The 24,105-nt window shown below is 45.5% G+C and overlaps 2 protein-coding genes across 7 annotated transcripts in view; one reads left to right on the forward strand and one right to left on the reverse strand.

Annotated features, from left to right (window-relative positions):
- The window catches only part of Pde8b (phosphodiesterase 8B), a 216,048-nt gene extending 197,550 nt beyond the window's left edge, over positions 1 to 18,498 (forward strand). For all 6 annotated transcript variants that reach the window (XM_057789955.1, XM_057789956.1, XM_057789950.1 and 3 more), the window contains 8 exons: positions 237 to 282; positions 688 to 823; positions 1,646 to 1,844; positions 9,895 to 10,112; positions 11,375 to 11,495; positions 13,816 to 13,983; positions 16,097 to 16,226; positions 17,390 to 18,498. In XM_057789955.1, the coding sequence (XP_057645938.1) occupies positions 237 to 282; positions 688 to 823; positions 1,646 to 1,844; positions 9,895 to 10,112; positions 11,375 to 11,495; positions 13,816 to 13,983; positions 16,097 to 16,226; positions 17,390 to 17,499 (1,128 nt within the window). In that variant the 3' untranslated portion in view covers positions 17,500 to 18,498. The remainder of the gene's footprint in view (positions 1 to 236; positions 283 to 687; positions 824 to 1,645; positions 1,845 to 9,894; positions 10,113 to 11,374; positions 11,496 to 13,815; positions 13,984 to 16,096; positions 16,227 to 17,389) is intronic.
- Positions 18,470 to 24,105, reverse strand: part of Wdr41 (WD repeat domain 41) — a 43,567-nt gene continuing 37,931 nt past the window's right edge. The window contains exon 13 of the mRNA XM_057789957.1: positions 18,470 to 22,793. Coding sequence (XP_057645940.1) covers positions 22,638 to 22,793 — 156 coding nt within the window. The 3' untranslated portion in view covers positions 18,470 to 22,637. The remainder of the gene's footprint in view (positions 22,794 to 24,105) is intronic.

The following is a 24,105-nucleotide window of genomic DNA, read 5'->3' on the forward strand; positions in this document are numbered from 1 at the left end:
GTCCTGCTGGCACTCATGACTGACTGCCTGTCCCTAGCCGCTCACCCCCTGGTACTAGTACTATGGAAGATAGACTATCCTGTTCCTTAGACACTGCTGCAATTTCATTTTGAGCTCTGCCTTGACCTAGACTTCAGCCTGGGTTGGTCAGGATTCAGCCTCCGGCTAAGGAACGAGTTTAAGAGAACGGTGGTGGGCGTGAAGGGTGCATCTAACAGCATCTCTCTCTCTTCCAGGACGGCTTGAGAAGACTGTCTGGGAATGAGTATGTGTTCACAAAGAGTAAGTGTTCCTGTTTCACTGCCTACTGATAGCCCAGCTTCAGCCTGTGCCACCCCCAGGGTTGTGACGATTCCATCACCTTGGTGTTGCTCCCAATGGCTCTCACGAGTTTATTCCTCTCTATGGTCTACGTCTAAAGCAAGGCCTCCTGGTTAAAATGATTTCTCAGAGCATTGCTAGATAACGGGTGCCATTCATTCTCCATGTATTGAAATGGGCCTTAGAGTTATTTTTCTGTTTATGGCCTTGAGATTTCATAACGTGAGAAGAGCCCTGGTGTTAAGATCTCCCTATCAATGGAAGTTGGGGATTTTGTTTCTAGTGGCAACCCTAAAGTTGATGAGATGCCAAGGACCCTGGAGAACCCGCACTTAACTTACCCCCTCCACCCCTGTGTCTGCTCAGATGTGCACCAGAGTCACAGTCACCTTGCCATGCCCATCACCATCAACGATGTCCCCCCTAGTATCGCCCAGTTACTTGATAATGAGGAAAGCTGGGACTTCAATATCTTTGAGTTGGAAGCCGTTACACATAAAAGGTATGTGGCATCTCTGGTGGAAGGCCGGGAGGGAGGGACAGCCATGCTCAAGGTCTTCGTATCTAGAAACTTAGATGGAATTATGTGACTCGAATATGCTCTTGTATAGAGAGACTGTATCTGTGTTAAGGGACACAACTACTTCCTTTGTGCCCATGAGCTGGGAGTTCAAAGTTTTCTCAGCCCTCTCTCTACCCTATAAAAATGGGTGGAAGTCAGGTTCAGTCATACACATGAGCAGTTTGGGAGACTGAGGCAAGAGACTTATTTGAGCTCAAAACTAGCCTCGGCAACAAAAATTTATAATCATATTCTCTCTCTCCTCTCTCTCCTTCCCCTCCCACCCACCCACACATCCCGACATAATGGGGATTTGATAGCATGGTAGATTCTCTTTGAGCCCATCCAGACAGCAGGGAGAGGAGCTTCTTTTGTCTTAGGAGAAGACATTTCTTCCTGGGATGTTGGTCTGTGGAATATGACTATAGAGTAACATAAATCTAAGTGAGGTTGCTGAAACCATTCAAACCATTCCTTTAGCCCCCAGGCTCTTCTTAAGGGCATAAAGCCTGTGTAGGGCTCCTGTGGAAGCAGAGCTGAAAATGGGCTGATGGAGGTTTTGCGAATTGCAGATGATCTAAAATAATACCTGTATTGACTCGCATGAGTGCAAGAAAGGGGTCGGCAAAGCAATGCCAATGTTTGTGTGCCCCAAGCATGTTGAGCGATCACACACAAATCCCTTTGTTCACTAATGTCATGAAAGGAAGATCTTTCCGGGCCACTGAACTCAATGAACCGGTGTTTGTTTCCTGTTTTCAGGCCATTGGTGTACCTGGGCTTAAAGGTCTTCTCTCGGTTTGGAGTATGTGAATTTTTAAACTGTACTGAAACCACTCTTCGGGCCTGGCTGCAAGTGATTGAAGCCAACTACCACTCCTCCAACGCTTACCACAATTCCACCCACGCCGCCGATGTCCTCCATGCCACAGCTTTCTTCCTCGGAAAGGAAAGAGTGAAGGTAGACTCCAGACACCACAGTCTAGCTGTCTGCTGGGGTGGACTCCAGACACCACGGTCTAGCTGTCTTCTAAGGGTGGACACCTAAGAACTCAGTCTTAGTAAATACATGAGACAAACAGCAATATTATATCCAGTATAACAAGAAGGTTTGGAGTTTTTTGGAGGGTAGGGTTTTGAAACTATTTTAGATTTAGACCTTTTTCCTAGCCCTCTACTCTAGAATGCTTAAATATTAACTGTGCTACTGAGCTTTCTGTGACTGATGCATGAACCCATACATAACTATTTACCAGCTCTGGGGAATGGGTTTGTAAGACAGATTTAAAGGATTTATGATTAAGAGAAGTTGACCATTATGTTACATTCCTAATAGGAACCACACAGCTTTGCCCTGACTGATGTGCATTCTGGGAGGTATGGGTGTATATATCTGTGACTTTTGCCTAATTGTGAGTCTCACATTACTTAGTCTTATTCAGGGTTCAGTGCTGTTGTGACCCTATCCATGTCAACTGAAGAGCTGGGAGGACCCATCACCCTCCCTTCTCAACTACCATCACTGGCACAGTGACACTCTTGATTGCTTTGCTGCGGTTTGCAAAGAGATACAGCAGAAAGCCCCGAATTTGATTCCTAGCACTGCTGACCCCCACGAAGATGTTCTTAGAAGACATTTTGTTGAGACTGCACGAACATCAATCTATGGAGAGTGCCGCTGGGTTATTCTCTTGGAACAGGGCTAGTAAGGGATTACAATCCTGGTACTTAAAAGAGAGTGGAAAAGGCAGAAGGAACAGAAATGGGTAGAGGCTCCTCAGATTTGCCAAAAACATATCCTGGCAATTTCACAATACTTCAAATAATGTATTCCAAGAATAATGCATTTGAAGATTGAAAGAAAGTGTTATGCCCGAAATCCAGATCCCTAGAACATCACCGTGAGACCGTATCTGATACAAAAAACAAAGAGTCTTTATTGTGAGTTAACTCGGGTCCCTCCATCCATCTGAAGCAGTAGCAGCAATGATGACAGCAGCAACAGGGACAGCACAGGGGAGACCCTCCACCAGTGCCAAGAAGAGGGGGTTTATATAGGGGGAGAGGTTTGGGGAATTCCAAGCCTCTGGGCTTGTGATTGGTTACCCCCGAGTGGGGTGAGGGGAATTCCAGATTTCCAGTCATGGGTTTGGCTGCCCCCTATGATGTAAGGAGATTTCCAGGCCTGAGGGGGAATTCCAAGTCTCTAGAGGCTGAGTGATTGGTTCATTTTCCCTGCTCAGAGATTGGGTAGGTTTGTGTCAGGGGCAGAGATGGCTCTGATTCTGAGGCTAAACTATTTCTTTCTTTGGTTCTTTTTACATTTTTTACTCTAATTTTGGTACCAGGGTGAATATCTTTGATATGCTCTGAATCTAAGGCTTAGTGTGTTCTTTTGGTCTTGGTTTCAGGGTCCAGGGACTTTTTTCTGGCTCTAGGTTTAGGGACAAAGTGTCTCTGCCCCTGGCTCTGGTTCCATTTTCAGGTTGTGTTTCTTTCCCTGGTTCTGAACACAGAGCAAGGTTGTTTGGTGTTTGTGCTAGGGCTATGGACTCACTGAATCTGTGGGGGCCTGGGCCTCTCATCCCCACCTCTGGCAGTAACTTTAGAGGACCCAATCATGGGTCCTCACTGAGGGCCCCTGATGGAATGTAACTGAGACCATAGTACCATCAGCTGCACAGTGCTAATTTATTCCCTGATGAAAACGAATTAGTAAGAATACAGGGTCCAAAAGTAAATGTAAGTCAGGTGCTTAACAGCCACCCAGAAACCCCTCATTAGAACCTGGTGGCAAACTTTGCCTTCTGGCAAACACAAGTCCACAGCGACAAAGGGCCAATACTGGTTTCTCTGATCATCACACAGGCCCATCATGCAAAGGGGGAGGGGCTATGGAGTCTGGTTCTTTCACAGGTGTGAGGGGGATTACGGATGGGCTCAGCCCCCCACAGGTGTTTGGGGGCATCAGGAGTCAGACAACTTGGGATCTTTGGGGGTGTTTGTGGCATCCTCCAAGGCAGATGTTTTTGGTGATACCCCAGGTTGGTGGTAAGTTGTGACTTTAGCCAAGATGGGGGTCTGCCAGATCAGTAGGGAACCTGTCCAGGTCATCCATAGATGACTTCTTTAGCCCTGCTAATGAGAGATGGGTTAAAAGAGCCCTCCTTGGGCCAGTTAGCCTAGTAGGATGGCCACTCCAGTTCACAGAGGCTCCGGAGTGGACACCCCCCTGAGATCCTTAAGGTGGTCAAGGAAGAGGCTCAGGGGGTGGGAGGGTGACTGGAGATCAGACTTATTATTTCAGGGTGTTACAACCGCAGGAACGTGACAAACACGGGTGTTGCACACACAATCACAGATAACAGAGGTGGCTGTGTACAAATTTGGAAGTGAGACACCAGATTAATGGTCTGCAGTTGTGATCTGCTCAGTCTCTTTAGGGGAACTAGGGGAATCCAGTGCCCCTCGGGAGGGTCTTTTGTTCCACCAGCAAGATCCTGGGGCATTCTCTGGTCTCTTAGCCAGTGTTCTTCTAACATGCCTGCTTAGATCTTAACACTAAACATGACCAGGGATGCCCACACACTTACAGGCAGGACAAGCAAATGGCCGTATGTTTACCAGACAAAGTCACAGAAGGACAACAGACCAACACCAGGCAGTGTACCAGTATAGCACACAAAAACAAAACAAAATTATCTGTCTTGCAGTAGGCAAGCCCCGTTACCCAATGGAAGGTCTGGTTTGAGGTAGGCAAGCCCTGTCTAGCTGCAACAACCTGCTTCGAAGGAAACTCTCCTCAAGTACACTTGTGGGGTGAGTGGAATTCCAGACTTCCAGGTTTGGGATTGGCTGCCCCTATGATGTAAGGGAATCTCCAGGCCTGAGGGAAATTCTCAACTGCTAGTAAATGCCTAGGGGAAGTCCAAGCCTCTAGGGGCTCAGTGATTGGTTCATTTTTTCTGCGCAGGGATTGGCTGGTTTTGTGTCAGGTGGAGATGGCTCTGATTCTGGGGCCAAATTGTTTCTTTCTTTGGTTCTTTTTACCTTTCTGACTCTAATTTTGAGACCAGGGTGAATATATTTCATATTCTGTGAATCTAGGGGCTTAGTGCATTCTGGTTTCAGGGTCCAGGGACTTTTCTCTGACTTTAGGTTTAGGGACAAAGTGTCTCTGCCCCTGGCTCTGGTCCCATTTTCAGGTTGTGTTTCTTTCCCTGGTTCTGAATACAGAGCCAGGCTGCTTGAAGTTTGTGCTAGGGCCATGAACTCACTGAATCTGTGGGGGCCTGGGCCTCTCAAAAGGGAAAAAAGAAGGGAGGGAGGGAGGGAGGGAGGGAGGGAGGGAGGGAGGGATGAAAGAAAGAAGGGAGAGAGAGGAAGGAAGGGAGGGAGGGAGAGGAAAGGAAGGAAGGGAGAGAGGGAGGGAGGGAGGGAGGGAAGGAGGGAGGGGAGGAAGAGAAGGAGGAAGAGGAGAAAGAGGAGGAGAGGAGGGAAGGGGAAGGGAGGGAAGGGGAGGGGAGGGGAGGGGAGGGAGGAGTGAGTGATCACAGTATCAGCCAGTGTCTGTAATAAACACCTCTGGACCCACACCCCTCTGAATCCCTGCTGTGGGTTCTGACACTTGTGAGATGAGATGGGACACAGCTGAGGTTCCACCACCAGCTGAGCAGAGCACCTGGATTATTAGCACCAAGTCTGGTCTGATCCTGCCTGCCGTAGCTTGGAGCTGATGTGAAGGTGACACTCCCTTAAGAGACCTTTTGGAAAACCGGGACGAGTGCCGGAGTCCCAGGTCTCAAATTCCCTAACAGCCCTAGAACAAAGGTTCTAACTCATTGCGACCTACTTAAAATTCAGAAGGTGTCTTCTGGCTCCAGCAGCTCCTGCCTGGAGTTCAGAAAGTGCAGCTCAGCATGAACCTGGGAGACTTGGGCTGTTCAAGTTCATCCCAAGTTCACTCTTCAAGTTCAGGCTTGGCTAAATTCAGCCCAAGTACACTGGCCAGTCCACCAAGATGCGCTTACAGTGGGAGTCACTTCTGGGGGATCTTCCGTTAGACCTGCCCCTGATGACAGGAATCAGGAAAATTATATTCTTACCTCTTTTCTGAATCATTAGTCCCTCCAGTTTCTTAGGGGTGATACAACTCAAATATAATCTGCGAGTTCCGGGAATTGATGCTTCCTGCACGCTAAGCGCATGTTTTACCACTCAGTTCCATCTCCCAATGCCAAAGTTAAATTTAGCTTTTTAAAAACTTATTCTCTGAAAATTTCAAACAATATACTTTGATTATCGTTTCCCCTCCTCCAACTCCTCCAAGATCCTCCCCCACCTCCCTATCCACTCAACTTTATGTTCTTTCTTAAAACAACACCAAAATCATGGAGTCCAATTTGTGTTGGCCACCCGCTTCTGAGCATGGGACCTGACCTAGTATATGGCTGATCTACTCATTGCCAATCCATTGTAGAAAGCCGAGTTTTCCTTTCCCAGCAGCTGTCAATTGTGTCCACTTCCCCACCTCCATGCTGGGTCTGTGCGGGGCTTGTGCAAGCTGTCACAGTCTCTGAGTACACACGAGCATCTACCCGTGTCTGGGAAACATTGTGTCCTTACGTTATCCACCACCTCTGACTCTGAAGTCCTTTCTGTCTCCTCTTCAGCACAGAGCCTGGAGCCTTGAGGGGAGGCGTGTGATACAGACATTTTATTTATGGCTGAGTGCTCCAAAGGCTCCCATTCTCTGTACATTGTCCAGTTATGAGTCTCTGTTAATTCCTATCTACTGCAAGAAGCGGCTTCTCTCACGGAGGTTGAGTGTGATCAGTGGGCATAGCAATATGTCATTAGGAGTCATTTTGTTACTGCAGTCCTTTAGCAGAAAAATCGGCTTGCCTTCAGGGCCTGTGACCTAACTGGTCTCAGGTTCGTGTTTTGTTGGCAGTGTCAGGCCTGCATTCCATCTTATGGACTGGGCTCAAGTCCAATAAAAAAGTGTTTGGTTGCGTCCCCATCACGTGCCGCTATTGCACGTGGGCATATCTTGCCAGAAGGATCATTATTGTAGTTCATAGCAGTCCTAGTTGGGAGAGATGAATGAATACTTTTCTCCTAACTCCTAAATGAAACATGCATATCTATGAGCATAAAAGCTAGCTTCCACATATGAGAAGAAATATGCACTGCTTGTCTTTCTGGGTTATGCATGTCCTTGTTTGTGATGATCGTTTCTAGTTTCATCTGTTTGCCTGCAAATTTCACTTTTCTTAACAGCTGAATAATATTCTATTATGTAAATGTACCACATTTTTATAATTCATTGGCCAGCTGGTGGGCACTTAGGCCGTTTCTAATTTCTGGCTATTATGAATAGCACAATGATGAACATTGGATGAGCACACATCTTTGTAGTTAGAAGAATCCTTGGGGTATATGCCCAAGAGTGATATGGCTGGATCTTTTGATAGCTCTATTTTCAGCTTTTTGCGGAACCTCCACACTGATTTCCAAGTTTGCACTTCTACCAGCAATAAATAAGTGTTCCCCTTTCCCCACATGCTCACCAGCATAACTGTCATCTGTTTTGATCCTGGCCATTCTGATACTGTGATAAGATGTAATGTCAAAGTCGTTTGAATTTGCATTTCCCTAACAGCTAAGGATATTGAGAGTGTAAGTTGTTTCTGAGCCATTCATGATTCCTGTTTTTAATTTTGTTTAGCTCTGTCCTGCTTGGTTTTTTGTCAACTTGACACATGCTATAGGAATTCCTACAGCCAGCAGCCTTTAAGTTACCCGCCCACATGGGCATGGCCTCTTATAATATAAATGCCTATGTAAAGCACCAGCTGGCAGCGTGATTCGGTTCCTGTTCCCCATTTGTGCAGAGGATTGTGATCTGTGGGTCCACCCCTAAATAAATAACCCTTTATTATACTCAATTTTGAGCTAGTGTGGGATTTCTTTTTAGCGTCCTTCTTCAGACACAAACCTAGACGTATTTGGGAAGAGAGAATCTTAATTGAGAACACGCCTCCATCAGATTGCCTGTATAAAGTGGGCAGTGCATTTCTTGATTGATTGATGGAGGCAGGTAGGCCCATAGCACAGGGACAGTGCCTCTCTGGTAGTTTTTATATAAAAAAGCAGGTTGAGCAAGTCTTGAAGACCTCTGCATTAGTTTCCTCCCCCAAGTTTTTTTTTTTTTGATCAGTGCTTTATCACAATAATAGAAATCCTGACTAAGTTCCATGCTACATTTTAAAAATTGGGTTGGTTTTCTTATGTTCAGGTTTATTTAGTTCTTTCTATATTCTAGATACTAGCCCTCTGTCAAATGATAATTATTAGAGTTTTTCCCATTCTGTATACTGCCTCTTCAAATGATGACACTCTTTGCTATATGGAAGTGTTCAGCTTCATGAGTCCTATTTATTATTGATCTTAATGCCTGTACGATCAGGGTCCTATTCAGAAATTCTTTTTCTGGGCCAGTGAGTGCAAGCCTAACCTATTGTCTCTTCTATCAGACTCAGGGTATCAGGGCTTGAGGTCCTCAGTCCCTTTGGAGTTGAGTTCTATGTGGAGTGAGGCTGCAGATCCGTTTGCATTCTTCTAGATGCAACCACCCAGTTTGACCAGCACCATATGTTAGACAGTATCTTTTCTCAAGTGTGTGGTTTTGGCTACTCTGTCACAAATGGGGTGTCCATGGGTGTGTAGATTTATGTCTGAGTCTTCTATTTGATTCCACTGATAAACATGTTTGATTTTATGATAATATCACGCTGTTTTTATCACTGTAGCTCTATATAATACGGCTTCCAGTCAGGAATGGTAAAATTGCCAGCAGTTTTTTTTTTATTGTTCAGGATTGTTTTACAATCCTGGATTTTCTGTGTTTCGACATGAAATTTAAGATATTTTCAATTCTATGAAGAATTGTGTTGAGATTTTGATAAAGATCAGTTATGTAAATTGCTTTTGGTGGGTCGTCCATTTTCACATTAATCCTACCAATCCGTGAACGTGGAAGATCTTCTCATCCTTTGGTGTCTTCAGTTTCCTTCTTCAATGTCTTAGAGTTTTCATTAAACAAGTCTTTTACGTGCTTGGTTAGTGTTGTCTCACAACATTTCGTTTTTTCCTTTTTTGTAAAGGTATTGTTTCCTATGCTTCTTTCTCAGCGAGCTTGTCATTTGTATGCAGGAAGGCTACTGATTTTTATATGTTTTGTATCCAGCTACTGTGACCATTTTTATCATCTGTGGAAGTTGCTTGGCAGTTCTTAGGGTCTTTATGTATTACAACCATATCAGCTGCAAATAAAGATACTCTAGCATCTGCCTTTTGATTCCCCTGATCTCCTGCAGCTGTCTTCTGCTCTAGCTAAGACTTCAAGCACTATATTGAACAGATAGAAAGCGGACATTCATGTCTTGCTCCTGATTTTTGTGGAAATGCTTTGAGTTTCTATCCATTTATAACGAAGTTAGCTGTGGACTTGTCGTCAATCACCTTTATTTACTGAGATATGTCCCTCATATCCTGAATCTCTCTAGGACTTTTATTATGAAAAGGTGTTGGAGTCTGCCAAAGGCCTTTTCTGAATCTAATGAGATGCTCATGTGGTTTCTGTCCTTTAGTCTATTTATGTAGTGAATTATGCTTATGCACTTACATATGTTGAGCTATCCCTGCATCTCTGGGATGAAGCTAACTTGATTGTGGTTGATAATCTTTTTGGTGAGTTCTTGGATGTGGTTTGCAATTATTTTATTGAGTTTTTTTCTTGCATCTATGTTCAGAAAAGATATTGGTCTATCATGTTCTCTTTTGTTGAGCCTTTGCGTGGTTTAGGTATCCAGAGTAATAGGCGCTTTATAAAAGGAAGTGGGGAACGTTCTTTCAGTTTCTATTTTGCAGAATAATTTGAGGAGGGGTGGTGGTAGTGCCCTGTCAGTCCCCACGGGCTATGCTCAGTGTTCCTCCCCATATCCCAGGGAAGCCTCGACCAGCTGGATGAGGTGGCTGCTCTCATTGCTGCGACGGTTCACGACGTGGACCACCCTGGAAGAACCAACTCCTTCCTGTGCAACGCAGGCAGCGAGCTCGCCGTGCTCTACAACGACACCGCAGTCCTGGAGAGTCACCACACAGCCCTGGCCTTCCAGCTCACCGTCAAGGACACCAAGTGCAACATTTTCAAGAATATTGACAGGTGTGTTGTTGTTGGACGTCTGTGCTTAGGTTTGGGAAGCTAAAGGTGAAGCTACGTTTTCTCTGAATACTCAGCTTCCTCGAAGATGGAAAAGGAAGTAATACTTATCCACTGCATAGGATCAGAAAATGGCTTTGCCCGTCTAACTTAATTATACTTTTCAGGCTGCCTTTCATGTTTTAAAATATGATTTTTTTGTCTTCCGTAAGTCCATGAAAATAACTGTTTTTTTGTTTGCTTTGTACTGCAAAGAACTGCCTGAATGTGGACAGGGTATTGACAAGTCTGCTACGTATTTTCACCCCCCACGAGGGCACCCCATCTTCTCTGTGGCTCAAAGACAATGTATCGTCCTGCATTTTCCAGCTGAGTTTGGGCCATTAAGACTCTTTCCTCATGACAAGGTCCTAGTGAAGATGCTGGGGCCCAGCTGGGCAAATTTCCCTCTTACTGTGTGGTCTCCTCTGTAGAGCGCAACTCAAGTGTAATGGGGTGGAACTCTGGCCTGCCAGCGATGCTGTGCCTACGTCCTGCACACATCAGCTGCTGGGCATAGTCCTGGGCAAAGGCTGGGTGGTCACGTCGGTCTCATGATATTGTCTACATGACCTTATCTGTTTAGGCTCTAGAAAAAAAACTAAAAAATTATAGAGAATGGTTATTCTAATTTGGACTTAAATTCGGTCACTATCAAGGACCTGTAAAAAGATTCCTTTTCAGGAGCTGCTTTGCTTGGTTCCTCGATCCGCCTCTTCAGGTTAGTACATGATAAGAATTCTCTGATAATCTTGTGCCGTTGCTCCAACCACTGCAACATCTATCAATTGCAAGTTCGAGAATTACATAAAAGGAAGCTTCCTCGATACCATCAGAAGAAAGAGGGGCAGTTCCCTGCAGTAGGGATCGGTCTGCACGGAATGCAGTCAGACACCTCATCAGGATGCCACTTTGGCCTGTCCCGTCCTTCCACTTCCTTGTCTCTGTGTTTTCAAAGGAAGGGGCTGGAAGCACCTTTGGAACAATTGTCCACCACATGACATGTACTTTTTCTTAACATTTAAGTGAAGAAGAGTCAGCAGTTACTGGAGAACATAGAATAGCATCAACAACAATTTGAGCTTATCAGGCTGAACAGACAGGCCCGGGATCAGTAGCCACTTGACTCTGCCCCAGCTATGTCCCAGGTTGTAGGGAGGCCCAGCTGCATGGCAGTTCTGACTTAGGGAATGACATGAACAAGGAACTTTTGTCTTTTTATTTAGGAACCATTACCGAACGCTACGCCAGGCTATTATCGACATGGTTTTGGCTACGGAGATGACGAAACACTTTGAACATGTGAACAAATTTGTGAACAGCATCAACAAGCCACTGGCAGCTGAGGTAAGCATTCCTACGGAATAAGACACAGCAGTGTGTTTCCACGGGCGCCTGCTCCAGCAGCCAAGCATTTTCTCCTTGAATGTGAGGTGAGTATCAGCCTGGGGTTAGAAGCAGACGGCAAGCCCAGCCACTTGTTTTCCTTGGGGATGAGACAGATTGACAGCTGTCTACTGCAGTTGCATGCTCCTTGAAAGGCCGGCCCTGACACAAAGGGACGGAAGGAGTTGGGCCCAGAGTGTGTAACAGGAGGATCCCACAGATGAGCTGAGATGAGCATGAATGGTGGTGTGATGGGAGACCCCCGTTCTCTCTGTCCTTGGACCTCTCAGGATTGCAAAGTTAGAGACTGATTTACAGAACTATAATCTTACGGGTATCTGAGGACCACAGAGAAACAGTAAATTTTTAGCTCTTTTCTGTCGCTCTGATAAAATATCCTGACAAAAAATGTGTTAGGGAAGAAAAGGTTTATTTGGCTTCTAGGACAGTCTCTCACTGAGGGACTTTAAGATAGGAACCTGCAGGCAAAGATGCTTGCTCGTTCATGCAGTGTTAATTCTGACCAGGGAACTCACCCCAGCTGAGGAAGTGTGGTAGACAACACAAAAGGAAGCTTACTGACTCATTCAGCAATTCATGCTTAGCCAATTGTCTTACAGGTCAGACCCACTTGCTGGGGGATGGTGCCACCCACAGTAGGCTGGTCTTCCCACAACCATTACCCATCAAGACAGTCCCCCAGAGATGAGCTATCAGCAAATAGGAACTGGGCAATCCTTCAGTTGAGATTTTCTTCTTGGAAGAACCCAGGCTATGTCAAATTGACAGATAAGCCAACCAGTACAGAAGTGTTTCCTCTTCCTGCTTCCCCTGCCCTCTTTCAAAAAAAATAAAAAATGAAAATCAAGAGAGAGAAACTGACAAGAAAAATCTGCAGGGAGGTGGGGAGGATCTAGAGAAGGGAAAGATAATCAAAATATAGTATATAATTTTTTTTCTTAAATAAAAATTGTAAGAAGAGAGAAATTTACTATGAACCTGCTTTATGGGTCTGACAAATGTGGGCTTTAGAAACACAGATGTAATGTTCATTCCTTGCTAAGATAAAGTCAACTATCCTCAGAAGCCATAAAAGTTGTCAATAGCTCTGCTAAAGCAGTTTCTAGTCTTGTGAAAAAGACCCTGGAAAAGGCAGAATAAACATTTTAAAGATTACTTGGTGGTTAATGAGGACACTGTCTGTAGAACCCATCACCTAGGGAGAGGACCAGTGTCCACCTCACCTGTGTCAAGCCCCATCTCTCACGGGCTCCACCACACAATGCCAGGACTTTCCTTCCAACCAAGGATGGAGGGGAACAAGCATTGCGATGTGTAGAGCAGACCACTCTACCGGATGACAGAGTTTAGACTCAGGAAGGTCCTCTCTCCATCCCTCCAGCTCCACTGGAGATCTCCTCCCTGCACATCGTCTGTGGGAAATGAGCCGTCTCAAGGTGCTGTGGGAGAGCAGCTCCCAGCACAGTGTCCCCATCAGGGATCCAGTAGGGCCAGCCTCGAAACAGAATCCCACTACACGTCATGCTGTCTTTCAGCTTGGCAGAGCTCCGGAGAGCTAATTAACTGTTTCGTACAAACCGATGGCGCCTTTGGAAGCAAATATTTTTCCAGGCTCTGTGCAACTAGCGTGCGAATGCGTACATCTCCACCACCTGCCTGCATGCCCCAGGGCTGCTGGCACTGCCCCACCAGGTACACACTGCCTGGTGTATAATCATGTTTTCAGAGGCCGCTGAATACACATCCACATCGCATTTCGGCCCAGTGTCTATGTTTCACACCTCACACTAATTATCTCTCAGGGAGAATCCGCCAGGAAAACACACAAATGTATACATGCCTTAAGGAGCGGGGTGGGAAGGCAGTGAGGAGGAACAAGCAAAAACAAAAAAGTAATCGCAAAGTCACAGTTTTCCTACTTTTGATGCATTGAAGTAACTGAAAGTTGTGTTTTCAACACATTTCTGAGGAGTCAGAGGAGACCCTTTTTAGGGTACTCTCCTAAACTGCTCAGAACACACAGTGTCTTGGAGCTGTCGTGTCTGAGAAGGTTGTGAGTGAGCAAATGGGTGGTGACAGGGATTGTTTCACCTTTTAAATTCTGTACTACACTGATGGCTTCTAAAGACTACGCTCGCATGTTATATAGGGGTGTAGGAATCCTGCAGTTCCCTTTGCTAAGTTGCAACCACAGCTACATGCCTGGTGAGTTAGTTAGCCTCTGCAGCTTCAGCAGCCCTGATCTGATCGTGTTTTCCAGAGCGAGGGCAGCGACTGTGAGTGCAACCCGACTGGGAAGAACTTCCCCGAGAACCAGATCCTGATCAAGCGCATGATGATCAAGTGTGCTGACGTGGCCAACCCGTGCCGCCCCTTGGACCTGTGCATCGAGTGGGCTGGGAGGATCTCCGAGGAGTATTTTGCACAGGTGTGCTGCTGTGTGAGAGGTGCCCTTTCCTTCCAGGAACAGGCCCCGGGGCCACAGAACCCTGTGGGTTCCACAGCTAGTGAACGCCTCTTCTCTGGAAAGGACATACCTCAGCTCTGGCGAGAGTAGACTTGGAATTCTCTCAAGAGACAGCTCAATGTACTAGTCACTGACCGAAGCCCTCTAATGTAAGGAAATTCTGTAATTGTTAGACCCTGAGCTTTTATAAGTTCATAGATATAGACATAGGTAGAACATTGGTTCTAAGGGGCAGAGGTCAGGGAGATGGCTCCGTGGGGAAGAGCACTTGCTACACAAACATGAGGACTTAAGTTCAAATCCTAGCACCCATGCAAAGAAGCAGGGCATGGCCATGTAAGCATCTTTTACCCCAGCAGGTCAGAGGGAAGAGACAGGACCACTGGGGTTTGCTAGACACCAGCCCAGCTCTAGAGCCAGAGAGATTTTGTCTCAAATGAATAAGGCGGAAAAAGTAATTGATAGAGCAGGGCCCCTGATATCCCTTTGTGCGTGTACATCAAAACACACAGGTACACATATGCCACACACAATAATCACATGTATACATGTATGCATACATACACATACTAAAAACTACTCCCAAGGATGTATCTGTGCTAGATTCCTCAGGGATTCACATTTTTTCCTAAAGGAGAAAGAGGCTTTACACAGTGAGATTAGAGTTATATTTTTTTGAAGGATTTAAAAATTAAAAACAGGATTAAAAAACTCCAGAAGACAGTAAACTGCCAGATGGCTTTTGAAGTAGAGTCCTACTTCAAAGGAAAACTCTAAAGACTGGTGTATGTGTGTCGGAAGACAAACTGGAAGCAGCTATAGGAGCCACATAGGGGTGGTGTGCTCTCTGGCTGGAATGCATTACTTAGGCGAGATCAAGAATAGCTGACATTGTAAGGCAGGGCTGGTTGAGAAGGAGCCTCTGAACTGCAGAAAAATAGAACAGGCACTTCTGAGTTTACCCATGTCGGAGAGGGGTATGAGGGAGTAGAGAGGATGGGGTATGGACCAATTACTCCAAGAATACCAGTGGATATTTTAAGACTCCTTGATGAACTGAGTGAGCTGAGCCGGAAGTCATGAACAGGTTTCCTGGGACCCACGTGGAAAGAATTTGAAGCCTTACGCCTAGTTACTGACACCGGGAGGATGTTCCACTCTTAAATTCTCTGACCAAAGCTTCCAACTTAGGTGTCCTTTTCTCTAGTAAGAACATAGAGATAGCACCAGTATGACCTGGAAATCAGATTGCAAAGAAGGCCTGGGGTGAGCTCCAGGCATTATCAGGAGATGTGGATCTCACCATTCAGCTCAAGCATCCAGACAGGAGCACACACCGCAGCACGCAGCACACTCAGATTCCCAGGCACCTTGACAGCTGTGTGCTGACGCTCCTGGGGCAAAAATGGCACATTCAGCTCCTGAAAGTCCTAGTCTTAGAGACACCCAGGCTGTGGCTGCGCACAAAGGCTTCCTGTGCTTGCCATCTTGTCAGGCAGAACAGTCAAAAGACACATCCTGAATGGTTAAGATGCTAAAAGCAGATCGTTCTCATAGCTGCATGTATCATTTTTAAGTGAAGCCAGTTACAAACCCAAACCTGCAAGCATGCAGCCAGGACATCAGTGACTACTGTCTCTGCCTTGTGTCGTCCACCGCCTCCATTTCATGGGCCAGCAACAGTTTGACCTTTGCTGCAAATGTCAGTTAGTGCAGGCTGAGTAGGAGTTCAGATCTGACTTTTCAGAAATAAAAAACAGATTACAGAAAAGGGGGCTAAATTCCACTAGATCAGTGCTTCTGGGAGCACAATGTGCCATGAGGGCCAGTGTGACACAGCTCTCTGGGGAACACTCTCCTAACATTCCTTAGGTCTTGAGTTCAAGAGAGAGGGGAAAGTGGAGGGACAGAGAGGAATCTGAGAGCAAGGAGACCCGAACACGGTCATGTGGGTCATCTCAGGAAATTGCTAAGCTCTGCACCTTGGGGTTCTTCTGGGAACCACGCCATGACTATGAAGGCTTCCCATGTGCCCCACAGCCCTGTGCAGTGCTGTTTTTTTCTCTCGTCACAGACGGATGAGGAGAAGAGGCAGGGGCTACCTGTAGTGATGCCAGTGTTCGACCGCAATACCTGCAGCATCCCCAAGTCCCAGATCTCCTTCATCGACTACTTCATAACAGACATGTTCGATGCTTGGGATGGTAAGTTAGATGTGTTTTATCACCCACAGAGAACATTTTTGCTACACTTAATGTAGATCACCTTTAGGGGCATAGGTTGGGCCTAAAGATAAACAAAATATAAATATATATTTCATTTTGTTATAAACAAAACTGTGAGAATGATGTTTTTAACATAAATACACACATCTGTGTGTGTGTGTGTGTGTATTCCGAGCCCTTTGCGAGCAGCTAGAGTAGACGCATCCCAGCATCTGACACAATCCTGAGTGCACAGACACAGTGAGCGAGTGTTACCTGAATGAGGAAGTCTTCACTTTTTCACGTTTCAGAAGACAGCTTCCCAAAGTGCACAACGGTTTCATTCTCACACTGGAAGAAATCCCATTAAGTAAAATGTATTTCATTCTCTGTGAATTTCAGGTTCAAGAGAGTTACATAAAAAGCCTGTTTATTTCAGCAGCTAATTGGGATGCCGCTCACAGCTCAGAATGGAGGAGTGCTCGCCTACTGTACAAGGCCCTGGGTTCAACCCCTAGCACTACAAAACAAATGATATTTTGTTTTGTTTTGTTTTTTTGAGACAGCGTTTCTCTGTGTAACAGTCCTAGCCTGTCCTGGAACTAGCTCTTGTAGACCAGGCTGGCCTTGAACTCACAGAGATCCACCTGCCTCTACCTCCCAAAATGCTGGGATTAAAGGAGTGCGCCACCACTGCCCAGCACAAATAAATCAAAGAAAACTAGTGTTCTCATACATATGTTGACTTGCAGCCCAAGGCCTTGGGGATCTCTGTCCTCCTGTTCTTTCTGTGGGGTACACATGCAAACAGACGTCAGAGTTCATCCTCAGGTGTTGTACCTCAGGAGCCAGCCGCTTTTGTCTTTATACAGGGCTTCTTATTGGCCTGAAGCCTCCCAACTGGATTAGGCAGGCTGGCTGACTGGCTAGTGAGCCCCAGGGATCCGCCTTTGCTACCTCCCCAAAGATGGGATTACAAGTGCACGCTACCATGGCCAGCTTTTTTTCATCTGGTCTGTGGACTGGGCTCAGGTCCTCAAGATTGCATGGCAAGCAGGATACTATCTTCTCTACTTCTGCTCCCCAAGGCCAAGCCTAGTAAATACTCCCGAGATCCAACTTAGTGTAATGGGTTTCTTTGGATTCTGTTCATGTCCCTGCAGCCTTTGCACACCTGCCAGCCCTGATGCAGCACTTGGCAGATAACTACAAACACTGGAAGACACTGGATGACCTCAAGTGCAAAAGTCTGAGACTTCCGTCTGACAGCTAAAGCCAGGCCGGAGAAGGGGCCTCTTGATCTACGACGGACACTGTGAACCGCAGAGTCGTGTGAACAAGAGGCCTCCCTGTACGATGAGAACAGGTGTAGATTAAGGAGCTAGTGTTTAATATCTGATCTGAGTCATGCACGCCCCCAAATTTCATTTTTCAGAAAGTTATATTCCATCAGTAAAAATACGTTCTTTTAAATCACTTAGTGACAAAACGAACTGCTTGGCAGTCTCCTCTGCCACGCTGTGCGTGACCTTACAAAACCATGGAGCTGACTCTGTAGTTACACACAGGACATAGAAGCAGAGACCCTGGCGTCTGTGAGTCCATCCTGATGGAGACCATGCCACTTGGCCAGTGTCCACCGGAACACTCACTGCTGAGATTTAGCTGCACTACTTTCCTCGACGGCAGGAGTATGAAGGGTTCCTAAAAAGCTTCTCTGAGCAGATATATGTAAGAAAAGAAGCTACTTTAAGATGTGCAGAATGAGGACGAGATTATTGCTAGTTAGCATCACGGCTCCCATGACTACATGGCAGGTAGCATGACGCCCATGTGAGAACACAGCCTTGGCCTGGTGAGTGTCCCTCCGATGGGTGTCAGCCACTTGCGGAGCCCTCATTCCTGGAAGGGACTCACCTTATAGGAGGCCAACTGATGGGGAAGGAGCGGGAGCTTGCCTGAGTGTCCCCGGCTTCAGGTTCACAGAAAACATGTCAAGAGTATCTATAAAGCTTGCCTGAGTGTCCCGGCTTCAGGCTCACGGACACACGTAAAGAGTATCTATAAAAGCTTGCCTGAGTGTCCCGGCTTCAGGCTCACAGACACACGTCAAGAGTATCTATAAAAGCCATTAAATATGAATGCTCATGAGCAAGCTTTAAAAAACAAAAAAACAAAATTTAAGAGAAGAAAAATTTATATATATATATATATATATATTTGTTGTTCAAAGATTTTTATTAAAAATAATCTAAACGCCCTGGATCTTCGCCCCTAGAATTTTCTGGGCATTACCTGTACATCTGAATTTCGGGAGGAAATGGGAAAGTTTCAAGGTTCAGATATTCTTAATTTATATTTGAGATCATGCCATTTGCTTTATTGATGTAAAAAGGGATTGCGAGAAATGTAAATATATCGGAAGACAGGCGCACGGAGAGGCAGTAAACACTAGTTTGAGCTATTAATTGTATGGTAAGGCTGAAAGCACAAGCGCATATTTTTATACGACTCTTTTCACAACCTTCTGTGCTCGCCATAAAGTCAGACTTGAGATCTTTCCTTTCTCTTTTATCAGCAATCCCTTCTCTGTGTATTACGAATATCAGAAACTAAGTAAACGAAATACCTTAGTTTTATTTTATCTGTACCCCATGATGCATTTTTAAGACACATAGAAACCGAACTGATTGAATCAGTAGCTACATTTTTCCCAAATGAAAATTGGACTGCAGGCTATGTAAAAACCCGGTACATGGAGGAGAAAAAGATAACTTATCACTATGTAATGTGCCAATGTTTTTTTCTATGTTTTGTACCAAAGTGTAAACATATATGACAGTTCCATGCACAGAAATGCATCTAAATTATTTTTGCTAGACGGCAGGAGGCCTTGATTCACCGGCGGGGACAGAGCTGGCTTTGTATTGTATTGCCGCATTGTGTACATGTGAGGAAATGTTTTTGTCAAGTTCTTGTAACAAATTCTTATAGTCATTTTTCATTCCCAACAGCTGTTTTTATTTTCTCTCTTTGGCCTAAACTTTTCATAATTTCAAATTTGGGGTCCTAGTGTCTTTTATTCACGAGTCGTCAGTCTGTTTCCAGAACACTGGGGTCAGAGCGCAGGATCTCCTTGGGCTTCGGAAGCTGGCTGGAGCAAGGACAATCTTTCTGAGGAACCCGTTTTCAGTTCCACTCGGCAGGGAACATTGGCCAGGCACCTGACATCTCCTACATACAACATTACAGCTTGCTCAGTGATATGCCGTATCAACTTCATGCTAACCTCAAATGCTAGTAACATGTGGATGTTAAGCCCTGAGATATCCAGGTGCTAGAGTTTCAGTGTGATCTGCTCACTACCAGTGTAAATTACAGCCATCTTCCGAGTTGCTAAGAGGCACATTCTTCCAATTTACTAGAATCATGGACTTTCAGGTAATGTCCCTGCATCTCAGATACGTATCTATGTGACACAGGTAAACTGCTGTCAGTGCCTCTCACTCCTGTTTACTGTGACGCCGTGTGTGGTGAGGACATACATTAACTTAGGAAAACATAAAGGTAAGGAAAGTCAGGTTAATACTATTATTAATTACTCTGCCAAAGAGGGAAGTTGGTCATAAAATACTCTGACATGAACCAGAATGGTAACCATTTCAGCCACTCCTCAGTCAGGGTGGCTGAGAAAGCAAAGAAAGATGGCGTCAGTACACTTGGCATCCATCCAGCCTGTGAGCAACAGACAAGCCTGTGCTGCACAGATGTGCCTAGAGACCCAGCTCGAAGTATTTTAAGGACAAGCAACAAGACACACTGTACACACTGATCTGGTACAGACAGCTAGGTGACTGAAGTAGAGGAAACACGCACATTAGCTCTAATTTTCTTCCTCTAAATCTCAAGTTCAAGTCCTAGGAATGGTCTACATGGAGCTACCAAAGAGCAAAGGTGCTGACCTTACCATGGTCACTTATATGCTCGTCTCCCTGACCTCGGGACACTCACACCAGGTCTCCAGTAGGCTGGAGAACACTCTTATTTGACAGTTTCTCAGCAGTGGGAAACTGGTCAAATGGAATGGAACAACAGCAATGCTTGACTCCAATCCTGTCTGCTCTTAAAACTCAAGCATGGCTGGGAGTGGTGGCGCACGCCTTTAATCCCAGCACTTGGGAGGCAGAGGCAGGCGGATCTCTGTGAGTTCGAGGCCAGCCTGGTCTACAAGAGCTAGTTCCAGGACAGCCAGGGCTATACAGTGAAACCCTGTATCAAAAAAACAAAACAAAACAAAAAACAAAAACAAAAGAACACACACATAGGAGACAAAATTTAAAAAGAAAAAAACGTAAGGATGACTTCAGCCACTCCATTTGAGTAAATTTCCACCACAAAACATGAATCCAAATCAGGTTAGGAAACAGGCATAAAAAACAAAGCAGAAAAGCAACAAAAACCCTGTGAATTCCTTGTCTTTTATCATTTAAGAAGACATCCTTACTAGCGAATGGCCTACTACAAAATTTGCAAAGGAAAAACTCGCTAGTAAAAGGGGGAAGTCCATCTACAGAGCAAAATTCAAAGCTTTAAGTCTAAAATAAATTAGCCCAAGTGACCATAGCTGATGCACAGAGCAGACAGCTCGTCTCCCTGGCTGACGGTGCTGCTCACAGTTCATCCTCAGGAAGAATGGCAAGAAAGCTGTGTTGACTCCTCAAATAACAATGGTGTGCTGGCTAAATGATATCCTCTTTTTTCTCATTCGCATGCTGCTCTGTCCTTATTAAGGTAGCTTACATTTTAATATTATTCTTTCCAACAAAGCTATTTTCATTGTGAACTACAACAGAAGGAAGGACTGTAAAAGCTGATTTTCCTGGCACGGTCACCATGAAGTCCTCTCAGCCTCCCTCCCTCTCCTCACCTGTTAATGTAGGAGGTGCGGGCTGCGTCCTGCCGCCCGGCCTGCTTAACCCCCGAAATAACCACACAGAAATTGTATTAATTAAATTACTGCCTGGCCCATTATATCTAGCCTCTTTTGGCCAACTCTCACATCCTGATCTAACCCATTTCTACCAATCTGTGTAACACCACGAGGTCGTGGCTTATCAGGAAAGATTCTAACCAGCGTCAGTCTCAGGCAGGAGCTTCATGGCGTCTTGGCTTTATCTGCTGCTTTCTTTCTCCCAGAATACAGTTTTTTCTTCTCTGCCTATCTAAGTTCTGCCCTATCAGGCCAAGCAGTTTCTTTATTGATTAACCAATGAAAGCAACACAAATACAGAAGGACCTCCTACACCAACCTGTCTGTTTTTATGGGTGTTCAGTGATAACAACGGGTGCTGGAGAACAAGCTAGCCTCCACAGGCCTTGGTTTCCTCATTCCTAACATTTGCCACTGATCTACCTACCATCCGAATGCTACCAATCTTCGTAGGCAGCGGTGAAAGCTGAAACCAGGGGAAACAAGAATTTATAGCATCCATCCAGGGAGCATAGTACACACATGTGCACACACAAGTGCGTGGGTGTTCTCCTGGAGAAGGATCAGGTGCCTAACATCCCACATCCTGCCTGTCTTTAATAAGATTCCTTAATCAACAAGAGTAATCCCTGCTGCAGTGTAAAAGACATTTTATGTTTCAGTTCCAAAAGTGAGAATAGTGCCATAGGCTGGTAGGGCAACAGAGATGGTCCAGTCTTAGTGGATCTTCAAAGACCCAAACGGTGGGTCTGTCCTCGAACATTTCATATTAACGGAAAGGAAAGCAGATGGCTAGGGCAATTTAGCTGCAGCTCCTGACCTCAGAAAAGCGCTGTGTCTTTCCTAACCCTGGACTCACCAGAGAAATACCCGAGAACTATTCTGGCCAGCAACTGTGCAGGCCGGTTCACACTGAGAGAGAAATGTACCCTGTGGACTGAGCACAGCGGGGTTTTAGTAGGGACAATGGGATCTTTTTTTCAGTGACTTAAATTAGTACCAAAAAGAAGTGTTGTACTTAAAGAAAATAATTCTTTTTTGACTAATACTCAAGTTTAGTTCTAGTGAACACTGATAGCTACTAGAGAGTAGGAGAATTAGCAGAACGGATAGATCTATCCTGACAACTCCCAAACAGTCTTTGAAGGAACCCTAAATAGATAAAACTAAAGAATGTGACAGCTTTACAGTCCCCTTTTCCCCCATCACTTTACGAAACAAAACACAGCACCCGCTATGCCACCGCAGCAAGGTCCAGCAGAAACCTGGGCTATGTCCTTAGGTGGACACACTTGCTCCTGACAGACAGACAGAACTTCATAGGCAAAAAGAACATTACAAATCTAAGTGATCAGTGTGTTGCGGCTTTCAGAGTTCCGCTCTTCATTCGATGGTCAAGGCTCATGTATCTGTGCGATCCTTCAACTAGACAGTGGGGTGCAGTCACCATCCTCTTCTAGCTTCTGAAATAACTTTATACTTCGGAGTCCAGATTCTCGCTCTCCATTTTTCCACAAGATGATGAGATGATCTGCAGAGCATGTCACTAGTCCATGGTCTTCAAAGTATAGAAACATCTGCAAAATAAATTGAAACACTAGTTCAAGACCATCAAGAAGAGGCTAAAGCTAGATCACTGTGTGTGCTAACAGACGAGGAGGTCTCTCTGGATTTGAATGCAAAATCTCTAATGAGTGACTCTCTTGTTTTCAGTGTTGGTGAGCCAAGCCAGGGTCTCCTGTGGCTGTCCTACTATTGAGCCTCTAACCTTTGCCAGGGCTCACTTTTGCAGTCTGGGCTAGCTTGAAGCCTACAACCTCCTGCTCTATTAGCCTCCTGAGTGCTAGGATTACAGGCATATGCCACCTAGCCTCGGGAAACTTTTCCTTTTCAAAACCTGTCAGTACAGCCAGTATCTAATATTTTAGTGGATTTTGTTGATCAATTACAGAACTACAGTAACAGCGATTTCTCAAGGTATCTTCTGGGTTTACCACAATTAATTATTCACATATGGGCTTTAGTTTGATTCTGTCAGGTGTGGGTCTCCTCATACTTGCATTATTTACTAGTATGGCTACCAACTAAATTGCCTGAGATAAACACTGACTTCAGCAATTTCTGTAAAGTAGAGGGAATGCATCAACACACAGCATTTACTGAGAGACTTCAGCTTAAAAGCCAGGGCCAGCTGTAACAACTGGGGTACCAATGCTTGAAAGCTGGGGCCAGCTATAACAACTGGGGTACCAATGCTTGAAAGCCGGGGCCAGCTATAACAACTGGGGTACCAATGCTTGAAAGCCGGGGCCAGCTGTAACAACTGGGGGTACCAGTGTTTGAAAGCCAGGGCCAGCTGTAACAACTGGGGTACCAACGAGAGATTCTAATCAGTTCTGCCCTGTAGCATGCATGCCACAGAAACTCAGAAGAGTGGAGATGCAGCAGTAACTAGGGAAAGGATGTGCTAGAGAAGGAAGAGTATGGAGGTCGGTGCAGATCCGACATAGGAGGACGCTGTGGATGGAGAGGAGTGGGGCTAGAGAGAAAACTAGGATGAGGCCCTTTAGGACCCAGTGTAAGAAGGGATGAGCCGAACAAAAGTCAGGGACAAGAGAGTAAGGTCAAAGGTCGGGACTTACTGATGACTACAGAGCAGAAGGGAGAAATATAGGAGCAAACTTACTCAGGAGCCAGGGTCCTCAGGGCATGGGCAGAGGGTGAGAGCACAAAAGCCCTGAGGATATTCAGGAGGTGGCACCTGCTAGCAACAGGGTCTGAACTTGCCAATGAAGTCAGAAGAGCTTTTTAAAAATGCAGGATGAGGGGGTAGCTTGGTGACAGGTACTTGCCATGCGTGTAGAGTATGGAAAGCCTCTGGGGGCAGCA

The sequence above is a fragment of the Chionomys nivalis genome, chromosome 15 (assembly GCF_950005125.1).
Source record: "Chionomys nivalis chromosome 15, mChiNiv1.1, whole genome shotgun sequence".
Lineage (NCBI taxonomy): Eukaryota > Metazoa > Chordata > Mammalia > Rodentia > Cricetidae > Chionomys > Chionomys nivalis.